Source organism: Podarcis tiliguerta (assembly GCF_965153285.1).
Source record: "Podarcis tiliguerta genome assembly, chromosome: 17".
NCBI lineage: Eukaryota > Metazoa > Chordata > Lepidosauria > Squamata > Lacertidae > Podarcis > Podarcis tiliguerta.
In genome coordinates, this window is record NC_139550.1 from 14,175,870 (window position 1) to 14,193,634 (window position 17,765).

The following is a 17,765-nucleotide window of genomic DNA, read 5'->3' on the forward strand; positions in this document are numbered from 1 at the left end:
AGGCAGAAGCTGGGGGATACTGAATGGGGAACAGTTGGAGAAGAACCATTGGGAGAGAGAGAGTTAACAGATTCACAGTCTCTGGATAGTATATCCACCCCCTTCTCCAAAGTCCCGGAGAGCTCAGAAAGTGTCAGAACAGGAAGCACAGAGGGTACAAGCTCAAATTACAAAATGTGGGAGCAATGTGGATTAATAGGGATGGTGAGGGGAGAGACCTTAATTAGGAGCACCTCCATTCTGGTTAGATGCTTTCTTTTGTCCTTCGCTGTGTTTATTAAAGAAACAAACTTGTAAGAATTCCCTTTTGTTGATTGGCTCATTTATGGCCATGGGGGAGGAAGCCAATTCCCCAAAGCCTGACAGTCAGGAGAGCATGAGACTCTTAATCCCACGGTTGAGGGTTTGATCCCCACATTGGGCAAAATATTTCTGCATTGCAAGGGGTTGGACTAGATGATCCTCATGGTCCCTTCCAACTCTACAATTCTATGATTCTCTCTCTTTTACACAAGCCCACCAGACGACTTACAATAATAAAATTCAAAGCATTTCAGTATTGAAAACAGTACAAGAATAGCAACCATTTAAAGTTTTAAATGCAAATAAATAAGCGACAGCCCAGGATGTAGCATGAAAAGCAGTAAGTCTTGGGGCTGTGTAAGGAGTCATCAATTCAGCCTCTGGAATCAAAGGGCTGTATACTCAGAGTGGACCCATTGAACTGAATGGATCAAATTTAAAAAATATTGTTTAATCTCAGTGGATCTGTGCTACATTGGATTTTGGTGGATCTGTGCTAACATTGGATGCAAGCCAAAGCCGTCTTGGCTGAAATCCTGAACTCACTTACCTGGGAGTAAGTTCCATTGAACTTAACGGGGATTACTTCTGATTAGACTTGAGACTGTGCTGCTGCTGTATGTTTTCCTCTCTGGGATTATTTCAGGCTGCCTGCCATCTATAACCGTCACTGATATTTGTCACAACATCAATCACTTCCATCATTTCCAGTACATCTCACTTCTTTTATAATCAGGTTTTTGGGGTTTGTCTGTTTGGGCATTAAATGACAAAACAGCTCAATCCTACACATGTCTACTCAGAAGTCTTGGTGAGTTCAATTGGATTTACTCCAAGTAAATGTGTGTGTGGTACAGGATTGCAACTGAAGGCGCACACTAAAGTTCCAGTGGTTCACGACTCAGAGTCCTGGTTTCACTGGTGCTGATGGTGCACAACTGCACCCTAAATTGGGTTCCCCTGATACCTCTTCCAAACAGACGTATTGACTTTTCAACCAAATGGGTGGTTTGAGTTAAGTAGCTCATTTTCTTCCTCTGCCTCTCCCACCGCTGTGCTCCCTTGAGGCTGACATAAAGGAAACTCAAAAGAACGGCTTGAAGGACCAGCAACAGTTACATAACCACCATGGACCATAATAGGAGCCGTTAGACTTTGGGCTTCTTCACTCTTCTGGGAGGAATGATCCAAGCTGGACGTGATTGATGCCCTTTCACCACTTCCTGTCCCCCACTTTCTGCAGCAATCTATCAAACTCCACACCCACCGACCTCGGTGCTGGACCAAGCACACTTTCTGCCACTTGATGTGCTAAATGAAGCCAAGAGAAGTCGAGTGGTTCTATCTGTAACTTGAGCACTGCCATTTTAAAGACTTTGGCAGTGCTGCGGTCCAACCTGACAGTTTGAAAAGCCATTTTAAACTCTCCGTTGCTGTGGATGAATAATGACATGGTAGCTGCTGTCTCAGATTACCGAATCCCTTGAAAGCTCATATTGCAAGGCTTAAGCCAGGGCTGGGGAACTGTTATCAGCTGTATTCAGCATGGCCAGTGGTCAGGGATGAGAGGAGCTGTAGATCGATGGCATCTGCAGAGTCAAAGGTCCCCCAGCCCTTGGCTGCAAACACACCGCACATTTGATAACTCAAAGAATCCTTGGGGTGTGTTTTAAATGTCCTTTAGATTCATGGCTTGCATGCAGCAGTCACAAGCTCTCAGCACCACTAACTTACCTTCCATTTTTTCACAGATAAAAGCAGAAATGTTACATACCCTCCAACATTTCTCTAATGAAAAGAGGGACGTTGCTGCTATTATTATTATTATTATTATTATTATTATTATTATTATTATTATTATTATTTTCTGGCTGGGATGCCCCAACCCAGTGGCTTCCAATATATACAAAAATATAATAAAACATAAAACTATACTATACAGGGCTGCCTTCAAAAGGTTGTATATCTCCTTGGCTCAGGGGTTGCATAACTCGACACCCTCCAAAATTTCTCCGATGAAAATAAGGACCTCCTAAGGAAAAGTGGGACATTCTGGGGTCTAATCAGAAACTAGGGTGGCTTCTGTAAAATCCACGACTGTCCCTGGAAAATAGGGACACTTGGAGGGTCTATGTATTTGAACTATCCAGTGTTTTGTGGCCATGGAGCATGTCCTCATTTAGCTCTTCTGCAATTTCCTACCTAAGGGGTCCCCCCCCCCAAAAAAAAAAAACCCCAAGGGTTTTGCTTTTTGCCAACCTTGGGATTCCTCACCCATGCACTCTGCTGGTACCTTCCTCTTGTCTGTTGATTGTGGTGTTTTGGTGACATAAGGATCAACACTCAGAGAATGTGTGTACCGTTAGCCTGCAGGACAGCTCATAGAATGTTAATGCAGCTCTCGAATCAACAGTAGATCTGCCCGGCATTCAGGTTTTTGGTCAGGGAGCCAGTGTGGTGTAGTGGTTAAGAGCGGTAGACTCGTAATCTGGTGAGCTGGGTTCACGTCTCCGCTCCTCCACATGCAGCTGCTGGGTGACCTTGGGCTACTCACACTTCTTTGAAGGCTCTCAGCCCCACTCACCTCACAGGGTGTTTGTTGTGGGGGAGGAAGGGAAAGGAGATTGTTAGCTGCTTTGAGACTCCTTAGGGTAGTGATAAAGCGGGATATCAAATCCAAACTCTTCTTCTCTTCTTCTTCTGGTCATGCTGTAGTGTGACAAAGAGATGCAATCCAGGCCGTTGTTTCACTCCCCTGGTGCTTCTGTAGTTGCCAAATCCAAGTGCACAAGTCCTGAACATGCCGTTCTCTTTCTCTGAGCCTTCTTAGAGTTTCCTGCCTGCCTCTCTCTAGAACTGGACTTTAAACTTTCAGTAGCCTGACTTTCCCCTCCCGCCTATGTGTGTTTAGCTGATTAGAACGGGCAAGCCCCTAGAGCAGGCCAGCTCAACCAGCTAAATATAGTTTCATGTGTATATACCCATATATATATAAATATATATATACACACACACACTACAACGTCGCCTAATTTCCTAGTTGTATAACATGGCAGTGGGGCTGCCGACCTCCCGCTGCTTCTTGGCTTTGTGCTCATGGCTTTGTGGGCTACTCTTCTGCCGCAAATAGTCATGAATTTGCATGTGCTAAAAAGGGTGATTATACAAGCAATTAGCAATCTCCCGCTGGCAACTTGCAGAGTTGTTTGTGAATTCACCCACTTAATAGGCATAAAAGCTTTTTGCTTCTTCTGTTTTACTAGTCTGAACCTGCTGCTTCTCTCTGTGCACTTAGAGGTGTTGCAACAGTGAACTAACTGTGGCACGCAAAATACATGTACTTTTTTTATTATTTCTTACCAGACACGCACATAAACATACCCCTATGCCTATCAGTACCACCCTTCATCAACCTGATACCCTGCATTGTTTTGGGCTGCAACTCTCATTGACCCCAGCCAGCCCAATTTCCCTACCCTCACCCCTTCATACAAAGGATCTTTGAAGCTATGAGTTGGCATTTGAATGCAGGACTCACAGTGCATAGTTAGTGGGAAGCAATGTAGCATAGTTATTGTACATCCAGTTTATGACAATGCAAACCACAAACATCCCCCTCCACATACATACATGCAAAGAGATCTACACCTGACTAGAAATAGTTTCCAATATTCTGCCCACTTTCTAATAATAATAATAATAATAATAATAATAATAATAATAATTTATTTATACCCCAGCCACTCTGGGCGGCTTCCAACAAAATATTAAAAATACAATAAAACACCAGATATTTAAAACTTCCCTAAACAAGGCTGCCTTCAGCTGTCTTCTAAAAGTCAGATAGTTGCTTATTTCCTTCACATCTGATGGGAGGGCATTCCACAGGGCGGGGGCCACTTCCAAGAAGGCCCTCTGCCTGGTTCCCTATAACCTCACTTCTCACAGTGAGGGAACCGGCAGAAGGCCCTCAGAGCTGGACCTCAGTGTCCAGGCTGAACGATAGGAGTGGAGACGCTCCTTTGCCTTGCGCACCATTGTTCTGGCTTCCTCCTCCCTCCGGCATGTGGTGAGTGAGGACCCTGTTGCAACAGATCAATAAAGATCAGGCTTACTAGCTGCTTTGCTTCTCAGTATTCTCTGGTTGGCCTCTGTTATTTTCTCCTACCAATAGGGAACCTACGTAAGGACTCTATATGGGCTCTTGGATACCCCATAAAGGAAAAAAGGGCAGATTTTTGTTTACAACAAGGTATACTGGGCCGAGGCTGTTTAGGGCTTTAAAGGTCAGCACCCACACTTTGAATTGTGCCTGGAAATGTACTGGGGGCCAATGTAGGTCTTTCAGGACTGGTGTTAGGTGGTCTTGCTGGCCACTCCCAGTCACTAGTCTAGCTGCCGCATTCTGGATTAGTTGTAGTTTCCGGGTCACCTTCAAAGGTAGTCCCACATAGAGTGCATTGCAGTAGTTCCCAGCACTCTGTCACACTTTAGTGTGACCAAGGAATAGAATCCACATTGGGGCTGAGAGGATGGAAGCAACCATGATTCACAATGGTTGGTTTCTGATGAGAGAAGGAGCTGGTCAAGCTTCCATTCCAAGCCGTTGCCTCTGTTCCAAGATTTGTGAACAGTTATCATTTCCATCTGAGGGGAAAGTAAAGTGCTACACTTTGGGGCTGTGATGGAGTGGGGGGAACCCAACCCATGCTGACTGGGATCCGAGGTTCAAAATGTCTCTAGATGCAAAGGAACCAGAGGTTTGCTATGCCTTATACCAGGCACGTCCAACAGGTAGATCGTGATCTACCGGTAGATCACTGGACATCTGTTGTAGATCAGAGGCAGATCACTGGCTCCCCCCAAAGAAGCTCAACAATCTGGACTCCTCTAAAAAAAGCTCAACAATGTTAACCTGAACCCCCCAAACAGGGCTTTCCTTCCTAAAAAAAAAAAAAAAGAAGCTCAACAATTTTCACCTGAACCCCCAAAAATGGGGTTGATCACTGTCAGTTTTTAACTCTCTGAGTAGATCGCAGTCTCTTGGGAGTTGGCCACCCCTGCATTATACGAACCCTCTGCAAACACCCCCATCAGTCATTATGACAGCATTTTTCCTTGTCTGTATCCAGCTTGTCAGTAGATGAAGAGTCAGTAGATGAAGAGACAAATGAACTTATGTGAATACACGGGGGAGATGGGGGACAAAGAATCCACATGGTGTGTGGGTGTACATGCATGCACACACACATTCACATTTGTGCACAATAACAGATGTATTGTCTGCAAATCACAACACAATCTGAAGTAGTACTAGAGGAGATTGTGACTGCTCTGGTGGAAATAGCTTCAATCTTGCGGTTCTGATGAGCTCCCCGTTTGGGTTACCTCATTATTACTTATGTGACCTTGAAAAGCCTCCACATTTGCCAATAGCTATCACTTATTCTTGTGGCTCACAGAGAGATCCTTGATTTTGGCCAGTTGACAAGGAACAACAAAATTGAACAAAGCAAATGAGGGTGGAAATCCTTCATACAATAGTGGAGACATTTCATCTTCAAGTGACCTATTTCACATAATAGAATTACAGTGTGTTTAAAACTGGGGGTCCACGATGGGGGAGGTATAGAATTTTGTTGATTGTTTGCCAGTCAGGAAACTATATCCCAAGCACAACATGTTTAGGGAAGCTTTTAATGTTTAATAGGTTATTGTATTTTAGTGTTTTATTGGAAGCCACCCAGAGTGGCTGGGGAAACCTGCCAGATGGGTGGAGTATAAATAATAAATTATTATTATTATTATTATTATTATTATTATTATTATTATTATGGCTTCCCAGGGAACTGAGTAAATACATATGCATATATTTGTTAACATTTATATTGAACACTTTATTCCGTGGAACACGGGGGGCGGGGTACTTTACCTTCATTCTACAGGGTAGGTTAGCGTTAGGGTTAATATCCCTTGCATATTATCTGTTTGGAGTGGATCAGGAAGGACAAATAAGTTATGCTTTCCCCCCTCCCCCCACAGCTGGTGTGAGAAAGTGGGAGAAGCAAATTTGTTGACATTTTGAAGGTATGATGATTGGCTAACCAGCATCTGTTATTGGACTTTTATTGCCAAAATGAAGATACTAATAGACAAATAAAGCCTTAATTAATGATCTGGGGGAGGGAGAGGAACCTTTGCTTCGTTATAAGAAAAACAGCAACCCACATTCAGCTGTGCAGCCAATCAATTGTTCTCAGGAGACCCTTGGATAGACACTGAATTTTAAATTGGATTAGTCCTAATTCAGTTTGGACATCCAGCTGGCAACATCCACTGTTCATGGAATACGTAAGCAAGCTGAAGAGTACTCAGGAAAATGTGGGTATTATTATTTTGGTCATCATGGCAAAACAATGGACAGGGTGACCTCGTGAGATGTCTTCCACGTTTGTGCCTCTCTAATTGCACTGCATTTTGTCTTTCCATAGGGTATGGTATTGGCCTTCCTCCAAACTCTCCACTAACCTCAAATATTTCTGAACTGATAAGCCAGTATAAGTCCCATGGCTTCATGGATGTCCTGCATGACAAGTGGTACAAAGTTGTACCGTGTGGGAAAAGAAGCTTTGCTGTGACAGAGGTAAGAGACGTTTTGTAGTTACCCAACCGACAGCAGCCTCGTTTTTCTCTAGGCTCAGATGCTTACTTACATGTACGCACACATACTCAGTACATGGCGTGCAGCGGGGGGGGGGGGGATTAAAAGATTATTGGTGTTGGTGTCAGGGATGGAGAAAGGGGTGTGTGGTGGGTGCAGTCCGCCCCAGGTGTCACCACTGAAGGGGGTGACAAAATGCCAGACGGCACTCACCGCGGGGCCTGCAACGCGCCCGAGCCACACGTCTCTCCTGGGAGAGACTGTTGAGAATTCTCCGTGGCGCTTTAGCAGCAATGCTCAGAGTTCCAGGTTCTTCAGTGCAGTGTATTTATTGTGAGCTATATATACAAATAGGGACGCGGGTGGCGCTGTGGGTAAAAGCCGATCGAAAGGTCGGCGGTTCGAATCCCCGCGGCGGGGTGCGCTCCCGTTGTTCGGTCCCAGCGCCTGCCAACCTAGCAGTTCGAAAGCACTCCCGGGTGCAAGTAGATAAATAGGGACCGCTTACTAGCGGGAAGGTAAACGGCGTTTCTGTGTGCGGCTCTGGCTCGCCAGAGCAGCGATGTCACGCTGGCCACCTGACCCGGAAGTGTCTTCGGACAGCGCTGGCCCCCGGCCTCTTGAGTGAGATGGGCACACAACCCTAGAGTCTGTCAAGACTGGCCTGTACGGGCAGGGGGGGTACCTTATATATACAAATATCTACAGGCTATAATACATGAGCAGTTCATATAGTCAAACAGAGTACCTGGCTGCACCTTAAGGCAAATAGGAAGACCTCTAACTCTCTCTCTCTGACCACACTCCTCTACACCACACCTTTACTGCTGGACAGGTTTCCCTTTTAAACCGATGACAGCCAATCAACTGTCAGCACATTACTGCTGATTCATTCTGACCCAGCACTTCCATAGAAAGTATTCCAGGCTGATTGCATCAGCCAGTTGCATCAGCTAGCAAACTCAACCCTGCAGACTTACTATCTCACACAGCATTCTGTGAATCCCGACAGAGATGCAGGGACTTGGACATGTGCAGGTTCCACGCTGCCCAAACGGTCCGCCCACTGCCTCCCCCCCAGCTGTAGGGCAGCTGAGTAGGAGGAGGCAGGCAGACTCCAGAGACCCCACAGTGCACCTCACCCCTATGGGCGGCTCGCCCCACCCCTGGGCGCACCGCCCCAGGCTTCTGAGTGGCTTCCTAAGCCTCTGGTTGATATAAAGAGTGCTGTTTGCAGAGTTATTCCAAGAAGTGTGTGGGAGTAGCATGCAAAGGCGGCTGCAATGTGATCATGTGTTGTGTTTCTTTCTTTTAAAAAAATATTTTCCTATTCCTTAGAAGGAAATAAAATAATACAAAGTAAAGTGGGGAGAGAAGCAACCATCTAATAATTATATTTCTCCTGGCTTTTTTTACCCCAGGCCAAATGTTTCTCGTATAGATGTTCTGTTAACCTGTCAAGGTATCCACCAGAGCAACAATACATGTTCATTCCACAGAAAGGTGTACTGCAAAGGAACTTTTTCTGAACTCCTTGTGTCCTGTTGGAAATTCAATAAAAGGAAACCATGTATTGTGAAACCTTGTCATGTTGAATTTGCCCCTTAAGCAATCAGGCCTTCTTGAATCAGCTTTTCCAGTATTGCTAAATCCCAAATCTCGATACACCAAGGTTCAATGGTGGCTCCCTCTAAGTAATGACCAGAAATGGGCAGCAATTGCTCTCGCTGCCCTGGGCGAAAAGCAAACCATGTGTGCTTCTTGAGAATTAAAGAATAAAACCAAACAAAAATACAGAAATTACAGGGGGGTTTTAAAAAGGTGTCAAGGAAGCAAAACAGAGTGAATAGAGGTAGCTGTTCGTGTAGGTGGGCTCCTGTTCTTTGTATTTGTGTTTGGAGGTCTGAATAACAATGACTATTAGAACTGGTGGAGAGAGAAATAATATGACAAGCCTCTGAGCAGGACTTTGGTAAAATGCTAAAACAGCTGTACCTCGGTTTACAAACTTAAACCGTTCCGGAAGTCCGTTTGTAAACCGAAACCGTTCTTAAACCAAGGCACACTTTCCCTAATGAGGCCTTCTGCCGCCGGTGCCCTTCCACATTTGGCTTCCGTTCTTAGACCGAGGTAAAGTTTGCAAACCAGGACACTACTTCCGGTTTTGCGGAGTTTGTAAACAGAATAGTTCATAAACAGGGCTGTTCTTAAACCGAGGTACCACTGTATGATGTACAGTGAATTGACACATTGTCATGGAGTCGACAAGGAGAACAAGTCATTTGCAGATCAGAGAAAGTCAGTGAAACACCAGCTAACTTAGAGTTAGTTTATTTATAAAGGAAGCAGAACAGAGAACACGGGGAGACTTCTAAGGGTTGCTCCTGTCTTAATGAAGCAGTTGCCTGGACTGGCTTGTAGCTCCCCCTTCACTCCTTAGCCCTCTGTGTCAGGTCCCTCCCTCTGTCGATGGTGAGCCCCAAGGGACCCTCTTTGTTTCTGCCTGGCTCTCTGCTCAGTAACATGCAATAGACGCCTTGGGAGCCAGTGTGGTCTAGTGGTTAAGAGCGGTAGTCTCGTAATCTGGGGAACCGGGTTCGCGTCTCCGCTCCTCCACATGCAGCTGCTGGGTGACCTTGGGCCAGTCACACTTCTTTGAAGTCTCTCAGCCCCACTCACCTCACAGAGTGTTTGTTGTGGGGGAGGAAGGGAAAGGAGAATGTTAGCCGCTTTGAGACTCCTTAAAGGGAGTGAAAGGTGGGATATCAAATCCAAACTCTTCTTGTTGTTGTTGTTGTTCTGGGAGCGGGGTGGGGAGCAGGGACTTGCAGGCTGTCAGCACAGAATCTGTCCAGGTGGCTCTGTGGTGGAGCTGCCAAGTCTGATTCCTGTCCCTGTCCTGTACTGGGGCACCTACCTGTTTCCTCTTTGTCATCCTTCAAGCTTTCAGCCTCCATTACCTCCCAGCTCCTCCCCTCCTCTGGGGTGTGGCCAGTTTCTCACCACCAGGAGCCAGGATCCAAATTCTCTCCCTCTGTGCTTTCCCTGAGGGGGCTCTGGGTCGGGCAGCTTCCACCACTCCTCCTCATCCAGCCAATCCCTGACACACCCAGGTGGTTTTGGAAGCTGCAGCAGGATGAATACAGAGGACCAATGTAAGCCAGTCAAATGCCAAAGATTTACTCTACTGATTCCTTTCAGCATGCAGCCACACAGTGGTCTGGGTGACACTTTTCAGTGGCTGCGAACCCACGCTGCTGTGGGGTTTGTGTAAGCAAAGCAGCCACATGGTCGACAAAGTATAAGAAGTTGTGCAAACGTTGAAATATAAGCATCCACTATTAAGATGCACATTAAAGTAGCAGCATTAAGACAATACAGTGGTGCCTCGGGTTACAGAAGCTTCAGGTTACAGACTCCGCTAACCCAGAAATTGTACCTCAGGTTAAGAACTTTGCTTCAGGATGAGAACAAAAATTGCGCAATGGCAGTGCAGTGGCAGCGGGAGGCCCCATTAGCTAAAGTGGTGCTTCAGGTTAAGAACAGTTTCAAGTTAAGAACAGACCTCCAGAACGAATTAAGTTCTTAACCCGAGGTACCACTGTAGAGCAATTGAAAACAGGCAATTCAAGATGAGAAACCTTAGAAATTTCTAGGTCAGTGTTTCCCAAACTTGGGTCTCTCTAGCTGTTTTTGGACTGCAACTCCCATCATCCCTAGCTATCAGGACCAGTAGTCAGGGATAATGGGAACTGTAGTCCAAAAACAGCTGGAGACTCAAGTTTGGGAAACACTGGTCTAGGTGAATAGGCACTTCTTCTGTCTTCAAAAGCTGGGGCCTCTCGTATTTCAGGGAATGAGTTCCATAATGCAGTGGAAAATCCCACCTCTGCGTTATCACAGCCCAATAGTCATCAGGCCTGTGCAAAGTCAGCTCATTGGCAATGCTGAGTGGCGGTGGCTCTCTTGAGTTTTGGCTGGAGCCTTTCCAGACCTACTTGGAGATGTCACGTTGAACATGAGACCTCTTGCTTGCCGTCTGTGCACTCTGCTGCTGAGCTACAGCCATATTAGTTACCATGGCAAAATGTAGCTGCTTCCATTAATCCAAAGCCATATGCTAAAGTGAATAATTGTGCTTCAGCATGGCGAAAAGTAGGACAAATCACTGTAACCAGCGCTGTTAATGCAAGGGACAGTGGGGTGAAAGAGAAGGGGTGAAAAAAACCTGGAAAATAACGCCCTCTGCTAATACAAACATAGCAATTTTACAGTTTGGGGATTATGGTGATGTGTGGCGAGAACCATGAGAACAATCGCTGCTGCCTTTTGATGGAATGGCACCTTAAAAGGGAAGGGAACTTCAGGATTCATCTCTAAGGCTGAGAGATACGCAGCTTGTGAACTTGCAAAACTGGATTGTATGTTGCAAGAGAGGGGAACCTGTGGCCCCGCAGAGGGTGCTGCACTCCAACTCCCATCATCTGTTTCATGTACCATATTTTTTGCTCTATAAGACTCACTTTTTCCCTCCTAAAAAGTAAGGGGAAATGTGTGTGCGTCTTATGGAGCAAATGCAGGCTGCGCAGCTATCCCAGAAGCCAGAACAGCAAGAGGGATTGCTGCTTTCACTGTACAGCGATCCCTCTTGCTGTTCTGGCTTCTGAGATTCAGAATATTTTTTTCTTGTTTTCCTCCTCCAAAAACTAGGTGCGTCTTGTGGTCTGGTGCGTCTTATAGAGCGAAAAATACAGTATATGGGTTGAGGCATGCAGAGAGAAAGGACAAGAAAGGGTTGAGTGTTTTGGTAAATTTTCGAGTGTGTTTGTCCTGCAGCAGCAATTGGTTAAGCAAGCATCTGAGAGCGAGTCAGCACAATCTAAAGTATAAATACACTTGTGTTTGAAGCAAATTTGCTCTTGACCCTTGACCTTGGCCCAGGGGCAGAGGAAGGGGCGAGGGGAGCGGTCCGCCCTGGGTGCTTTCGCTGAGGGGGGGTGACATTTGGAAACACCGCCTGCCCACGACTCCCAAGCCTACCCCGAGTCATCAGGGGAAGGGAGGAATTGCACCACTTTGCCAGCAGCATTCCCCCCTTCCCCCTTTGTTTTGACAGCTGGGGGAAGCTTGGGAGTTGCAGGCGGGCTGTGTGCCAAATGTACGCCATCCGTGGCTCGCTCCACCCCTGGCTGCAGGGCATGTGCACTGCTCCGTACACCCGAGTAGCTATCCCGCGCTTGGGAGGGCACCCTCTGTGCCCCGCACCCCTCGGGAGTGTGCCTGCCCTGGCCAGTGCGGGCATATGCTCTACCACTGCCTTGGCCAGAGCCTAGTCTGTCTTGGAACACTGCAATGAGACTGTGGAAAAAGAAAACACATTTTAAATGCGTTATAACGCCATGACACCAGATGGCGTGTGATGTTCCGTCTTTCAGCAATGTGATTTCCCATGATGAGGTTTACAATATGTTTTTCTGAAACATTTTTTGGATGTGTCTAGATCCAGCCTGCATAATGTTGGAAGGTCTGTATACTACAACTGCATGCAACCTATAAGCTGTGAAGCTGCATTATATTATCAGTAAAGGGACTGACCCTACCTGGAACTGTATGGTGTTTTTCTGTTCCATTGGCACACTCCGCTGGCGTGTTGAATGGGCACTTAGCCCATGCCCCAATACATCCCTGACTAGCAGTTATGCTAGCTGGAGTATATGGGAGTTGGAGCCCAACAACATTTAGAGAGCCAGTGGTTCCCCAGCTCTGGATGTTGTAGAGCACAGAAAAATAGATGGGGCTATATTATTATTATTATTATTATTATTATTATTATTATTATTATTATTATTATTATTATTATTATTTTATATCCTGCCCATCTAGCTGGGTTTCCCCAGCAACTCTGGCTGGCTTACAACATATAAAACACAACAAAACATCAAACATTAAGAAACAAGATATCCTACACAAGCAACAAACAAACCAATAAATCAATAACAATAATTATAATAAACAATTTACATTTATACCCAAATTAAAGTAACCACCAACCACAACTAAACATTTAACCAACACCAACCCAACAAAAATGAAACAGAGGAACCAAATTTAGAACTGTTTTAAGCATTTTAGCCAGTTGCCCCAACCCAAGAGTTGCTCCGGCAATGTCCGAGTGGCCTCCCAGGAGCCTCTTTTAGCTGTTCAGGGTGAGTGTGGGCCCTGCCCCCTAGGCCGGGTAGAAATGGGCCTTGCAGCAGTGAGCGGTCTTCCCTCCAGCACTCATGGCAGCAGCCGTGTAGAAATCAGTAGGCTTTAAGCAGAGCAAGTTAATGCCCACAACCTGCTGATCTCGAGATGTTTCTTGAAAGTGAGATGCACTCCACATTCTCAAACAACAGTGTCATCCAAAATAAAATGTTATTGGGGGGATGCCAGTTTTCAAGGCAGCACGCCTGCTCCCAGCAAACTCTATAATCTCTGACCTCTTGGTCCTTTACATATTCTGGAATATTGTCCACTTGGATGAAATTGTATTAAAAGGAACAACAGGCAATTGCCGTCCATTAGCATCAAGGTACTTACAGAGGAAACAGTACCTTTGCCAGGAAAAAGCTGGCCTGCGAAATGCAAAAAGGATATAACTTCCTTCTTCTTCCTCCCCCCCCCCCCCAGTAAGGAGCTAATAGGTCAGAAAGAAAAGTCTGTCAAGTTGTTGTTGTTGTTTAAATGGGGGGGGGAGAGAGAGAGACAACACTTCTTGGCAACTCCTGCAGTGAAAAAAAAAAATGTAATGGCATTTATTTAGAAGCCTCCTATTGAATTAAAAGTTAAACCACAATGGAGTAAATGTGTGATGACACTCAAAAGCTGAAGTTAATCCGTACTGGAAGAGAGACATCTAGTTGAGCCTTTGAGGCATTGCACAAAATTGCCTATTAGGAATGCTGAAAAGCAATCTTTGTGTTTCTAAATTTAAGTAAAGGATTGCATGCATTTTGCTTGCTTGCTTGCTTGTTTGCTTAGGAATCATGCTTTGCAGCCCTCTATGCATTTTTTAAATGTAACCATAATTACATGAATTGTGATCTTTGATTCTGGAAGATTTCAGCATCCTTTTGGTCTGTACAGCAGAGGTGGCTCCAAGATGATGCTGGAGTTCCAGCCAGCCTGGTTAAAAATCAGGGATGATGGGAGTTGTAGTCCCAACAAGTCCTTGAGGACCACAGATTAGACACCTCTGCCATAGAGCATCAAACTACATGTGCTGCTAAATGCTTTGTTAACAACTATATCAGGGTTTTAAAAAAACTTAATACCAATTTTCATCAGGGCAGCAACACACCGGGGGTGGGGGAGGCTTCACCCTCCCCTCCCCTCCCCAGTCAGGATCCTGACAATAAACACCTCCCCGCTGAGCTCTTCAATTACAAAGCATCAGTTGGAAACTATCTGGACAACTTTTTTTCTAATCTCAGACGTGAAATCTTGTCCTTCTGCATGGGCAGCAGAAAGAGAATACAGTGGTACCTCGGGTTAAGTACTTAATTTGTTCCAGAGGTCCATACTTAACCTGAAACTGTTCTTAACCTGAAGCACCACTTTAGCTAATGGGGCCTCCTGCTGCCGCCGCGCCGCGAGAGCACGATTTCTGTTCTCATCCTGAAGCAAAGTTCTTAACCTGAAGCACTATTTCTAGGTTAGCGGAGTGTGTAACCTGAAGCATATGTAACCTGAAGCGTATGTAACCCGAGGTACCAATGTAAACTGAACTAGCATGAATGGTGTTTTTTCTTCTACTGTTTATAAAGTACCAACACAATATATTGGCTCATCAAAAAATTAGCTGTTTTGGGAGTTTCTACTGAGTTACACCATTGATCCATTTAGCCTAGAATTATATACTGGCCAAGGCTGTCCATTGTTTCAAGCAGAAGCTTCTCTCGCTCCTGCTAAGTGATGAGCCTTTTAGAACAGAAGATCTTGGCCATTGAACATGGGCCCTGGAACAAAAGGTGAAGTGGCTTCAAATATTCTCCCAGCCTTGTTGAGTCGATAGAGCATGAGTCTCTTAATCTCAGGGTTGTGGGTTTGAGCCTCACGTTGGGTGAAATATTCCTGCATTGCAGGGGGTAGACTAGATGGTCCTCATGGTTCCTTGCAACACTACAATTCAACGATTCTGTAATTCTATGTAACAACAACAAAATGTTAAGTTTATACTAGAGGAGATGTGAACTGTTAAGGCAGAAGATAGCCCTAGCTGAAAAATCCTTCTGCAGATTAGATAACCGTCGCTTACATCTGAGATATCTGTGCAGGCTAAAGGAGGATATTGAGTTTATCTGTCGAGCTCAAGGCTGCATCCGTCTTTACACTTGCCAAGCGAAAGCTGTGTGTGCATGTCCAGTTCCCAGAGGCCTAGCAAAGGAGGAAATAAGATGGAAGAGTCACAGTTACACAACACACACACTTGTGTGATAGTGCTATTCTTGTTACCACTTGAATCTGCAATACTATTCAGATAGATAGATAGATAGATAGATAGATGATAGATAGATAGATAGATATGTGTATGTGTGTGTGTGTGTGAGAGAGAGAGAGAGAGAGAGAGAGAGAGATGATCATATGGTAAATGTGTTGTCTAGTCTCAGCAGTAAATCCTTTTATGGAAATGTTAGGATTGGCTTGTTTACCTTTGTTATATGCTCCCCAGTCTCCAGGCTAGACTTCCTTAAACTCGGCCCTCCAGATGTTTTGAGACTACAGTTCCAATCATCCCTGACCACTGGTACTGCTAGCTAGGGATCATGGGAGTTGGAGGCCAAAAACATCTGGATGGCCGAGGAAGCCTGCTCCACATGATGAGAGATTTCAAGCATTCCAGTGCATACCTCAGGTTTGATTTCCTTACAAGAAAGGTCACTAGAGACGGTGGTGCCTTGGTGATGTATGGTTCTACTCTTAATATGACATATTTTAAAGATAACCTAGAAATATTGGCTAATTAAACAATCTATTGCCTTTTAAACTGTTGCTGGTGTTTTTGTTTGTGATTACAGTGGTACCTCGGGTTACAGACGCTTCAGGTTACAAATGCTTCAGGTTACAGACTCCGCTAACCCAGAAATAGTACCCTGGGTTAAGAACTTTGCTTCAGGATCAGAACAGAAATCATGCGCCAGCGGTGCAGTGGCAGCAGGAGGCCCCATTAGCTAAAGTGGTACCTCAGGTTAAGAACAGTTTCAGGTTAAGAACGGACCTCCAGAACGAATTTAGTTCTTAACCCGAGGTACTACTGTATTTAGGTTAGTATAAGATGGAAGGGCTCACAGCATTAACACTCCAGTGGATCTTGGTCTCCCCACTAGGTTTCTATGGGCAAAGCCGACAAAGGGGGTCTGGAAAGAGGCTGGTCCTCTTTAGCCAAAATAAAGACAGCAGCGTCGTGGAAAGATCAGCTTTATTGCTTACTGCAGTCAGAACAAAGGTGGCCCCAGTGGATAATTCCAAAAGCTGGGCAGCAAATACAAAAAAGCAAGGCATCTGTATAGTATTCTGAATGCATGAAGCCCTCGTGCCCTATCATTTCTGCAATATTATGGGTTACAGCAACACGTGAACAGCTCGTGTCTCTTTACCTAGCTTTTCAACTGGACATCCCATATTTGGAGTTATCCCCTTATCATATCAAGGTGTCTTCTTAAATCATCTTCCAGATGGCACTGGTCAGCCTAATTGAATCTGCACAAGCACCCCCTTTACACTGGTATGCATACCTGAACTGTTAATGGGGCGGGGGTTAAGTGCTCTTCTCGCCTGCTGATCATGGTGCAGCTTTTGTTAACTGAAAAGCAAAAGAATACAGAAATACGGAGAAAAGCATACAGAAAGGCACAAATCTAAACTAGGCAGAGGGGCCACCATAGCTTTAGATTCAGCATAGACAAGCCTCTATGTGTCTTCCCAGACAAGAGTGGTCCCAAAGAGTTGTTCTCTTGCACTCACCATGGACCTCACCTCTGGTCAGGGGTGAGAGAACAGACCTGGGCTGGATCTTGACACATCAATGAAGTGTTTCAATTAAACTCATTGTAAACTCACACAGGGAAATCCAGTTGGGAAAGACGGGACTCCACAGCGCCTCCTGGTGTCGCAGTGCCATATTGCATATACAACACATATAAAACGCTTTTTCTTTACCAGTCTAGCTGAATCGCTGCTCGCTTTAGCCTGCCTCCTGGAATCATCTCCAGTTAGTCTTCTCTGTGGCAACCCAGCGCCTGTATCCTTTCGTCATGCAAAGAGGTGCTTAACAGGCCTGGCAAGAACCTTAAGCGTTAGACTGGTCTGACAACTTCCATAGCCTGTTTTCTACAGAATCCCGTATCTCCAGATATAAAATCATATCCATGTCAAATATAGCATATAGACTAACCACCATCCTATTACACCTTTCACAGTAGCGTCTTCGTGAACTCATATGCAGCCTTATAAGCTGCATGTAAAGAACAGTGTTACATTATTCCTGCATTGCAGAGGGTTGGGCTAGATGACCCTTGTGGGTCCCTTCCAACTCTACAATAAATAATAATAATAATAATAATAATAATAATAATAATAATAATAATAATAATTTATTTATACCCCGCCCATCTGGCTGGGCTTCCCTAGCCACTCTGGGCGGCTTCTAACAAAATATTAAAATACAGTAATGCATCAAACATTAAAAGCTTCCCTAAACTTCTATGATTATCAAAAAATGGGGGGGGGGGAGAGATAGAGAGAAGAATATGGGTATTTT

General features: G+C 45.1%; 1 protein-coding gene across 1 annotated transcript in view; it reads left to right on the forward strand.

Moving 5' to 3' along the window:
* The window catches only part of GRIN3A (glutamate ionotropic receptor NMDA type subunit 3A), a 97,628-nt gene that overhangs the window by 67,821 nt on the left and 12,042 nt on the right, over positions 1-17,765 (forward strand). Inside the window, 1 exon segment of the mRNA XM_083419541.1 lies at positions 6,795-6,946. Coding sequence (XP_083275667.1) covers positions 6,795-6,946 — 152 coding nt within the window.